At 46.1% G+C, this 11,509-nt stretch overlaps 1 protein-coding gene across 2 annotated transcripts in view; it reads right to left on the reverse strand.

The window, feature by feature from the left end:
* TCTN1 (tectonic family member 1) overlaps window positions 1-3,440 on the reverse strand; it is a 19,938-nt gene extending 16,498 nt beyond the window's left edge. The window contains exons 1-2 of one of the 2 annotated variants that reach the window (XM_077931187.1): window positions 2,941-3,440; window positions 1,215-1,335 (exon numbers count right to left, since the gene is read on the reverse strand). In XM_077931187.1, the coding sequence (XP_077787313.1) occupies window positions 1,215-1,335; window positions 2,941-3,298 (479 nt within the window). In that variant the 5' untranslated portion in view covers window positions 3,299-3,440. The remainder of the gene's footprint in view (window positions 1-1,214; window positions 1,336-2,940) is intronic. The other variant, XM_077931186.1, reaches the window with a different exon arrangement.
* Window positions 3,441-11,509: the final 8,069 nt, after the last annotated feature.

The raw sequence follows: 11,509 nt of genomic DNA on the forward strand, positions 1-11,509 counted from the left end.
TTAAAAAGACAATGAGAAAAATATTTCAGCCCAACAGATATACAAAATCCTTAATGTATTTTCTGGATAGTATGCACCCCGGAAATGATGTCTTTCAGCTTCTGCCTTCTGGAAGAAGGTATAGGGTTATAAAGACCAGGACTAGCCGCCTGAGAAACAGTTTCTACCCAAATGCAATTCTGATTTTAAACGCAGTATAAGGAGTCTCTATTGTATAAAGGTAAAGGTAAAGGTACCCCTGCCCGTACAGGCCAGTCTTGCCAGCCTCTAGGGTTGTGCGCCCAGGGGCCAGCGCTGTCCGGAGACACTTCCGGGTCATGTGGCCAGCGTGACATCGCTGCTCTGGCGAGCCAGAGCCGCACACGGAAACGCCGCTTACCTTCCCGCTAGTAAGCGGTCCCTATTTATCTACTTGCACCCGGGAGTGCTTTCGAACTGCTAGGTTGGCAGGCGCTGGGACCAAACAACGGGAGCGCACCCTGCTGCGGGGATTCGAACCGCCGACCTTTCGATCGGCAAGCCCTAGGCGCTGAGGCTTTTACCCACAGCGCCACCCACGTCCCTCTATAGTATATTGTATTTTAAAATGGGGTTTCAGAGTTTTTAGAGGGTTTTGAATATCTTATGTAGATTTTTCAATTTCATCGTTCTATATGGGACAATGACAATAAAGATATCATATCGTATCTGTCTCAAGCACCATTTCTTAATATCTAAACTAAAATAAAAGTATTTTATATAAATACTATTAAAATAAAAGTTCCTGAATGGAAAGCCGGGGGGGGGGGGGGGAGTCAATTCAAACATGTAGCTTCTTACTCTTATGGGGCTGTACCACCTCAGAATACTCAAAGGGACACATCTCCATTTCAAAACCACTCTGTATATGGAACGCTCATCCATCAGAGAGACTGATGTGCTGACCTTTCACATTCATGCACATTCTGGTGTGGGGAAGCTTCCAGAGAAATCGCCTCCCCCCAAGTATTTTGGGGTGGTATAGGCCAACAAGCCATGTTCAAAGCTGCATATTTCAACTAGCTCTACTTTCCATTCCGCTCAGAAGCTGCACTGCACTGGGTTTACAGACTGGTTTTTAGGCAGACATATGCCTATACATATTCTGAGGCAGCACAGACCCTTCTTGAACTTATGAATTTGTTCAAAGGTGCATTCTTTATATTTCAAGCCATGATGCATGTGCAAGCACTTACGTGACAACAGGAACTGAACACATAGTGAAGAGGCTGAAATCTGCAGCAGTGCATATGGGGTCACAGCAACAATTTACATCACACTGGTCCACCAGGAGGTCACAGACACACAACTCGGCCACTGAAAACAAACAGGTTTTGACAAATAGTACTGAATGTTAAACCTGGGGGAGGGGGGGCAAGGAAGTCCCTCTTCCAGGCGCAATACTGGATACGGCCCAACTTCTTTCTTCTATTATATACAGAGCCACAAAACCAGAAGGTTTAAAGGACTTGCTTTCATGCATAGTCTCTCAAAGGCTTCTTCTCCATATTCATGCAGCTTATTGTGTGCATTTTAATACTAGTAATTTGTGTTTATATGAATGTACAATAAGGGGGCAGAAATACTGAAATGGGGATACTGAAATAGGGTCAATAAATGAACTTGACCTACTTATGACTTAGCTGGCTGCATCCCCGTTGTTTTAAAGATTTTTAATGCTTTTTGTTTCCAATGGGCTTGCTTTTTGGTATCTAATTTTAAAACAGCTCTGCATAATCTGCTGTGTCACTCATCCGCACTGAGAGGAGCCCCCCCAGAGCAAACCAAAGGTCCCCCTGGTTCTTCATCCTTCCATCCGTGGCAGAGAGCAGCCAGCTCCGTGCACTTGCAAGAGGTACCTGAAGCCGCATGTCCCTCCAACACCTATCAAAATGCTGAGCGATGCAGCTTCCGAGCAGCAGGGGCTGAACTTGTGCAATACACGTGTAAAAGAAATTAGCAAAGATCTATCATAACAGTGATAATCTATGCTGGAAATGTAAAGAAAAGGAGGGTACCTTTTATCATATGTGGTGGACCTGCCCCAAGGTGAAAGACTTCTGGGAGAAGATTTATAATGAATTGAAAAAAATGTTGAAATATACATTTATTAAGAAACCAGAGGCCTTTCTTCTTGGAATAACAGGTTTAGAATTGCCCAAGAAAGATGTTAAACTGTTTTTGTATGCCACAACTGCAGCAAGAATTTTGTTAGCTAAGAATTGGAAAACACAAGACGTCCCTATAGTGGAGGAATGGCAGATGAAGATGATGGATTTTTCGGAGCTAGCCAACCTGACTGGAAGAGTCCACAACCAGGAGGAGGAGGAGTAGCAGGAGGAATGGATGAAATTCAAAGACTAATTAGTTAAATATGTTAGGATAATTTAATTGGAAACACTTGCAAGTACCAGATAGGTCATGTTAGAGATTAATATGTTTAAAGTTAAAATAGAAAGAAAGCTGGGTGTTAAGGGATTAAGTTAATTTTATGAGAAAACTGGTTTTGGAAAACTTATAATGATATACACTGAAATTTAACGAGGGGAATTCAAGGAAGTCACTTAACAATGTTACTAAGATTGGTTTAAATACAGTTGAGATTTATGTTTGTTTGTTTAATTTTTTTTGGAAAATTAATGTTAACAAATTGGGGGGGGGGGAATACACGTGTATAAGAACATCAGAACTGCACCACTAACGGGGCCAGAAGTCCGCACTGCTCAGCATCCTACTTTGAACAGCGACTACGCCGGAGGCCTCCAGGAAACTGGGCACGTAGAGACGCCCCTCTGTCGAGCCTGCGCTGTGGTTCCGAGGTAGACTCCCCCTGTATCTGGAGGCTCCATTTAGCCGCCGGGCCTACCGCTTCTTCCCTTTCCTACCCTCCCCACATCGCTCATGGCGGGGCTGGGGGCTCACCGTCGGTCACAGGCGCGGGCCACGGACCAGGTCGGGGAGTCGTTCCGGGGTCCGGCAGCTCCGAAGGGACGGGCACCCCCGCCGCGTCTGTCGGACTGGGCTTGCTGCTGGCGGGGCCCGGCTCGGAAGTCCACGCAGGGCTGCTGGCGGGGCCCGGACTAGAGGAGGCCTGGCCGGGACTAGGGGTCGGGTGAAGCGGGGTACCCGCTGTCGGCGCCCCCGACGTGGCCTCATCCCAGCCGGATGGGGGCTCCGAGGTGGCCGCGCTCGTTGGCGCGTCCGTGGACGAGGACAGCGGCAGTAGGAGGCAGGCCGCGAGGAGCCCCGGAAAGAACCGCAGCGGCGACCCGGGGCCCATCCCGCCTCCCCGTGAGGCCGCCGCGGCCTAGGCAACGGCGGACGCCCGCCGGGCGGTAGCTATGGAGACGGCGCAAGGCACGACGGGAGCCTCGCCAAATCCCGCTGCAGACTTGAAGCCGGCGGCGGCTCCCGCAATCACTTCGTGTAGAACAGCGCCGCCCCCGAGGCATCATGGGAAGGAAATACAAGCATGGCGCTGTTGCTGTGGCAACGACCTTGAGGCCCAATGTTGTTGTTTAGTCGTTTAGTCGTGTCCGACTCTTCGTGACCCCCTGGACCAGAGCACGCCAGGCACTCCTGTCTTCCACTGCCTCCCGCAGTTTGGTCAAACTCATGCTGGTAGCTTCGAGAACACTGTCCAACCATCTCGTCCTCTGTCGTCCCCTTCTCCTTGTGCCCTCCATCTTTCCCAACATCAGGGTCTTTTCCAGGGAGTCTTCTCTTCTCATGGGGTGGCCAAAGTATAGGACCCTTAGCTTCAGGATTTGTCCTTCCAGTGAGTGATCCTTAAGAATGGATAGGTTTGATCTTCTTGCAGTCCATGGGACTCTCAAGAGTCTCCTCCAGCACCAGAATTCAAAAGCATCCATTCTTCGGCGATCAGCCTTCTTTATGGTCCAGCTCTCACTTCCACACATCACTACTGGGAAAATCATAGCTTTAACTATACAGACCTTTGTTGGCAAGGTGATGTCTCTGCTTTTTAAGATGCTGTCTAGGTTTGTCATTGCTTTTCTCCCAAGAAGCGGGCGTCTTTTAATTTCGTGACTGCTGTCACCATCTGCAGTGATCATGGAGCCCAAGAAAGTAAAATCTCTCACTGCCTCCATTTCTTCCCCTTCTATTAGCCAGGAGGTGATGGGCCCAGTGGCCATAATCTTCATAAGGCCCAATAGTAGGCCCAATTGCAGGTCCAATTGCCAACAGCGAGTTTTCCAGGCTGAAAAGGGATGGTGGCGTCTGCAGCAGCCTGCATGCCAGTTGCATTGCTCAAAGTGCCCCCTTGCTCCCCTTTTGCAAAAGCAGAAGCAGGCCATGCCATCCCACACACTGGACCAGCTTTGGCCCAAGTGCTTCCAGCCGTTGACCTTGACCCTAAGCACCCCAATACTGTACATGCAGGTAGACTGAACTTTAATTTTCCAATCCAGCCACTCTGCCCTTACTGTCAGAAAGTTCTTCCTGATGCTTAGCTGAAATCTCCTTTTGTGTTACTTGATGGTTCAGGTCCTTGCCTCCAGGGCAGGAGAAATCAAGCTTACTACATCTTCCATGGGGCAGCACTTTAGGTATTTGAAGATGACTATCATATCCTATTCTCCTCTTCTCGAGGCTAAACATATCCAACTCCCTCAACCATTCTAATAAGGCTTGGCTTCAAACCCTTGATCATCTTGGTCACTCTCCTGTGCACCCATTCCAGCTTGCCAATATCCTTACACTGTGGTGCCCAGACCTGGGTACAATATTCCAGATGTTGTCTGACCAAGCAGAAGAGAGTGGTACAATTACCTTCTCTTGACCTTGATGCAGCCTAGAATAGCATTAGATTTTTGTGATGTTGCATCACACGGTTTGACTAATGTTAAGCTTGTGGTCTTTTAATGTTGACTTGACCCTTAAATCCTTTTTACATGTACTTCTGGCAAGCTAGGTGTCCCCGATCTTATACTGGTAAATCTGGTTATTCCTGCCATGACAATTATGAGAAATGTTGGTTGGAAGTTAAAAAGGATTTAGAAATTTGGTCAAGATTGAAACTTTCCTTGTTGGGAAGAATCGCAGCCATAAAAATGAATGTATTGCCGAAAATGTTGTTTTTGTTTCAAACCTTACAGATCGTGGACAGAATGGAATGTTTTGGAAAATGGCAGAAGGATATATCCAGGTTTGTTTGGCAGGGCAAAAAGCCCCGAATAAAGTTTAAAATATTAACTGACTCGAAAGAAAGAGGGGGGTTTGCCCTGCCGGACTTGAGGTTGTACTATGAAGCTGCAGCCTTCTGCTGGCTGAAAGATTGGTTCTTGTTGGAAAACACTGATGTTCTAGATCTGGAAGGTTTTGACAATGCTTTTGGTTGGCATGCATACCTATGGTATGACAAGGTTAAAGTTCATAAATTGTTCAGAAACCATATTGTCAGAAAAGCAATTTTTGCAGTCTGGTTGAAATACAAAGACTTATTAGAGAGCAAAACACCGAGGTGGTTATCACCGGTGGAGGCCAAGGCTCGAAAAAGACCCAATATGGAGGCCTATTGGCCGAAATATTGGGAATTAATTGAAAAAATTGGAGATAACTGGAAGTTGCAGAGCCAGGATAAACTAAAAAATAAGGTGCGAGATTGGTTACACTATGCTCAAATTCAAGAGGTTTTTAAAATGGACAAAAAAGTTGGTTTCCAGGTGGAAAAATCGAAATTAGAGACGGAATTGTTAGAATCAAAAACTAAGACACTTTCGAAAATGTATAACTTGCTGCTTAAATGGAATACACAGGATGAGACAGTTAAATCTGCCATGATAAAATGGGCACAGGATGTTGGACACAACATTATGTTTGAAGACTGGGAAAGGTTATGGAACACCGGAATGAAATTCACGGCATGTAGTGCCCTGAAGGGAAACATTATGAAAATGATATACCGGTGGTACATGACCCCAGTCAAGTTAGCTAAGATACATCACCTGTCTGACAACAAATGTTGGAAGTGTAAGGAGGCAGAGGGGACCTTCTTCCATCTCTGGTGGACCTGCCCAAAAGTGAGGGCCTTCTGGGAAATGATTTATAATGAATTGAAAAAGGTATTTAGGTATACCTTTCCCAAGAAACCAGAGGCCTTCCTGCTGGGTATGGTGGACCAGAAAATGTCAAAGAAGGACAGAACTTTGTTTATGTACGCTAGCACAGCAGCAAGAATACTCATCGCAAAGAGTTGGAAGACACAAGATTTGCCCACGCTGGAGGAATGGCAGACGCAGTTGATGGACTACATGGAGATAGCTGAACTGACCGGCAGAATCCGAGATTGGGATGAAGAAACAATTGAGGGGGACTGGAAAAAATTTAAAGACTATTTGCAAAAATATTACAAACTGTATGAATCTTAAGATAGTGCACGATCAGGAAATGTTATGCTTTAGCAACTATGATTAAGTAAATGGTAAAACAAGTGATAAAAGAGAAAAGGAGACAAATTGAATCGAATATGTTATGTTTATTTTAAAGGCATTAAAACTGAGATACAATACATTGAATTTGGATACATAACAATTGAAAGTTACAGTGAGGTATGAAATAAGGTAACAAATTGCTGACATTGTCAATTTAAAGAACGCAGATCCGGAAGGGGTGGGGAAGTCCAAATAGGGATTTATTTTCTTTTTGTGTTGTTGTTTTTTTTGTTAAAAAAGAAAAAATTGTTTCTTGTATCTACTGTATGTGTCTGGAATGTACAAAATTATGGAAAGAAACGCAATAAAAAAAATTATATAAAAAAAACAAAACAAAACAAACCCTTGATCATCTTGGTCACTCTCCTGTGCACCCATTCCAGCTTGCCAATATCCTTACACTGTGGTGCCCAGACCTGGGTACAATATTCCAGATGTTGTCTGACCAAGCAGAAGAGAGTGGTACAATTACCTTCTCTTGACCTTGATGCAGCCTAGAATAGCATTAGATTTTTGTGATGTTGCATCACACGGTTTGACTAATGTTAAGCTTGTGGTCTTTTAATGTTGACTTGACCCTTAAATCCTTTTTACATGTACTTCTGGCAAGCTAGGTGTCCCCGATCTTATACTGGTAAATCTGGTTATTCCTGCCTAAGTGCAGAACCTTACAACTGTCCCTACTGAAATTCATTTTGTCAGTTTGAGCCCAGTTCTCCAATTTGTTAAGGCCATTTTGAATCCCGATTCTGTCTTCTGCAGCATTAACTACCCTTCCCAGTTTGGCGTCATTTGCAAAGTTGATGTGCACCCTCTCACTTCCTTCGTCCAAGTCTTTTATAAATACATTGAATGACAGGCCTGGGACAGAGCCCAGTGGTCACTTTTTCCCAGGATGACGAGGAACCATTAGTGAGCACTTTGTTTAAAGTCAGCCAGTTAAAAATCCACATGTTACCCTATGCAGCCCACATTTTACCAGCTTTTTCCACAAGAATATCATGGGGGACTTTGTCAAAAGCCTTACTGAAATCCAGATAAACTATGTCCACAGCATTCCCCTGGTCCACCAAGCCTATAATTCTATCAAAAAGGGAAATGAGATCCATCTGGCATGACATATTTTTGAGAAACCCATGCTGGGTCTTAGCAATCAAATAATCCTTTTCTAAGCACTGACAGACTGTTGAATTATCTGTTCTAGGACCTTTTCTGGCCCTAGAACCAGGAAAGCTCACTGGTCAGTAGTTGTCTAGGTCTTCTCTCCCCCCCCCCCCCTTTTGAAGATGGGGAAAACATTTGCCTGCCTCCAATCTGTAGGGACCTCACCTGTTCTCCAAGGATTCTCAGAGATTATAGACAGAGGCTCTTGGATTGCATCCACAAACTCCTTTAGTAATCTTGGGTGCAGCTCATCAGGTCCTGGAGATTTGAATTCATTTAAAGTAGCTAGGTATTCCCTTACTACCTCTATTCCTATCATTCTCTGTCTGATGCTGGCGGTGTGCAGGAAATGTGAGTTTCTACATACTGAGCATATAGAAACTTCTTTTTATGATTATGGAAGAAATTAATTATATCCCTGCAGATGGCTTCCTTCCTGATCCACCTCACTGATCAAGTCCCCCCCCCATTATAAATGCTCAGCCACTTCAGTATCTGAGCAGCAGAGGGCGCACTGGAATATGTTTTGTTCATTCACAGGAGACTTCGAATAACATCTAAATAGCAAAACTTCCAGTTTATAGTTAATTCTGTTTGCGTGAGAGTATAATATTTTCCAGAAGTCCCAAGCTGGCAGAGGACAGCAGTGTGAGCTGATTATTACTCATACTGCCCATTGCCAGTGTGACTCACACCTGACCTAACCCAAGAAGGATCACTCTTCAATGGTGCAAGTCTTTTCTCTCTGTTGAAACTGTTGGCCACTTTCTGATACCACAGCCAACATCATCATGTGTCTAACACAGGGGTAGGCAACCTAAGGCCCGGGAGCCGGATGCGGCCCAGTCGCCTTCTCAATCTGGCCTGCGGATGGTCTGGGAACCAGTATGTTTTTACATGAGTAGAATGTGTCCTTTTATTTAAAATGCATCTCTGGGTTATTTGTGGGGCCTGCCTGGTGTTTTTACATGAGTAGAATGTGTGCTTTTATTTAAAATGCATCTCTGGGTTCTTGCACTCTTCGAAAGGAGTGCAAGATAATTGCACCTAAGCAACGGCAACCACAATGATCAAGGGGATGAAGGAATTCCCCCTACAAGGATAGCTTGCAGCATCTTGAGACTTTTTAGTTTAGAGAAAAGGTGACCAAGAGTGACATAGTTCAGGGATATAAAATAATATTTTTTTCTCCTCTCATAACACTAGAACTTGTATAGGCCAGAGATCATTAACTTTTTTGCATCCTGAGAGTCGCTTTTTCTTCTATGAACAATCTTCAAGGGGCTGCCTGCCCATTGGCAAGGCAGGGGCCAGAGGTAGAAATGGACAAAGCAACAACTGGGAAGTTTACCACTGTGAAGTAGTCTAGTTTCAACACAAACACACAACTCTATTCTCTATCCAGGCAAGCAGGAAGCATTATCAAATTTCAAGGGCGTACTCCAGCTTGGCAAAAATGCTCAAGGAAACTGCAAAGCATATCTGGTGAAGGGTGTGACCTGGGGAAAGAGGGTGTTGTCTAGGGAGCGCCCCAAGGGCCAGATAGAGCACCCTGGAGGGAAACATGTGGCCCCTGGGTCTCAGGGTCCCCAGCCCTGATATACACTATAAGCTCCTAAGGGCAGGGTCCTGTCCCACTTCTGCTGCAAAGTGCACATGCACTGATGACAAATGTATAAACAAATTGTGATGTTCGCTTGAAAAACAAACTAGTCTAAAATGTTCTTTAAAAGTCCCAAATTGGCACCAACAGGAGATCAAAGTTCGTCTCCTTGGTGACTGTACGTGAGCTGAATCCTCCCCACTCAAAGTCCACATGCCCTTTCTACCCAATCAATTTAAATTGCAAAACAAAGTCTTGCTGGGAATTTAACTCAAATGAGCCATGCAGAGTCAGAAAAGTGATATTATTTTTTAAGATTCCTAGCAGCTGCACAGTAGCCCCTTGGGAAATCAGAAAGGGGGCCTGACATTGAACACAACCCTCCTTGGGATTCTCCTTGGGATTTGGGTTTAAGAAACGGAACCTGCCATGCTAGCGGAATACTCTGCAAAGAAGGATCAAATCTCTGCCAAAGCTTATACCATTTTTATTGAATTAAAATATGTTTGGTGCAAAACAAGTTTATTCATGGCAGCTATAACTAGCTTGTATGTGTGCCTGTGAGATTAAAACAAACGTACTCATCTCAAGTAAGATGAAAACTGTACTCATTTCCCCCTATGTGCTTAGGATCCTTCACTGTACAGCTTTACCTAAATTTAATTCCATGGACACTTTATCATTCACGATTTTAGCTCCTACGAAAGTCACAGGCAAAATGTTGACAATTGAAAAGGCAAGGATGTTTTGCACTGTTAACACGCTGATAATGTCTTCCATTATCTCCCCCAAACATTCTCCTTCAATTAATGAACAAATAAATTGTTGAAGGTTGCTCAGAAGAGTCTGCATGAGGTTGACAAATAGAGCGGGAGTTCTCCTGATTCCTAAACTGTCTCTGCCCCTTTGATCTCTGTGCTGAGCTGCACTTTGAAGTCAAACTGATCTGCATTAAGCTGCATCCTCTTTCACTTCTGCATCTCCTCTCACGTTTTCTCTGAATCTCAAGTGGCAATGTCATCTTGAAGAACAAAGTGGCAATGTCATCTTGGAGAACAAAGGGGTAAGCATGGCTTCTTTGCTTCTCCAATCAGTTTCCTATCAAGAATTCTGAACGCCTTCCAACGAAAGGTGTGCTCACAGCAAAGATGCATTTCACTAAAGGTAACTTCTTCTGTTGGATACAAACTCTAGACTTCATTCAAAAGATTGTCAAAGGAGAGAGAAAATTCAGTGAAATTTTCTTGGGCCCAGTGACGGTGATGCCGAAGCTGGCCCACCAGCTCCCCCAGGCCCTTGGACAAGACTGAACTATTCCGGATCCCCCGTTGCTCAATTAGATATCTAAGCTACTGAACTTTACAGGGCCTACAACTTAAGGGTGCAGAGAGGACTGCGCTCATGCTGCTGCAATCTTACACACACTTGCGGGAGAGTAAACCTTTACTGTGGGGCTAAACCTGCCTCGGCAGCTCCCCCCCTCCCCCACTCCCCCACTTCTGCAGCCGTCTGAAGGGTTTCACGTGTCCAGGGAAGGAAGGAGGGATCTGGTTGTGGGTGTGGGAATCTGCGAACACTTCCTCCTCGCCCTCCCCCTCCACGCCGTGACGCCGTCGTTGCCCTTTTGTGACCTTGCAGTGAAGCTCGCAGGAGCGTCTTCTGCGGGGATTTGCATGGCGGCACCTCGGAAGAGGCGTCACAATAGTCCTCCTCACTAGAAAACAAAGGAAAGGAATAACGAAAAAGTGAAGGCCCCAGCAGGGGGAGGGTCTGTCTCTGAGGGGGGGGGCTGCCACCCGGCCCTCTGCTGCTCAGCCCCCTTTTGCTTCTACAAGACAGGGAGCGGGAAGAGAAACTACCTAGGAAGAGCAGCACATGGTCTTGTAGGGCCAAGAACTACAATTCCCGGCAATGCCGCGCTCGCCCGGCGCCGGCCAGAGAGCAGCAGAACAACCGCCTTGGGGCAGCGCGCTGCATGCCGGGAATCGCAGTCCAGGCTCCGAACGGTAGGACGCCACAACGTCCGTCCCCCTCCCTCCCGCGCAAGCGCACTTGCGCGCAGCTGACCTTCACGAGCGGCGAACGGAGAGAGGGGCGGGCTATGCAAATGAGGGCAAGCCGCGCAGCCAATCGCGGGGCTGGGCTGGCGCCGGAGGCCCGGATGTGAGGGAGCTCAGAGGGGTTTTCCTCCCCCCTCCGCCCCGCCTCTCTTTCTCCTCGCCGGCGAAGAGGCGGGGCTGACCTCGCGCGTCTCCCTCCCTTTCCCCCC

This window comes from Podarcis muralis, chromosome 7 (assembly GCF_964188315.1).
Source record: "Podarcis muralis chromosome 7, rPodMur119.hap1.1, whole genome shotgun sequence".
Lineage (NCBI taxonomy): Eukaryota > Metazoa > Chordata > Lepidosauria > Squamata > Lacertidae > Podarcis > Podarcis muralis.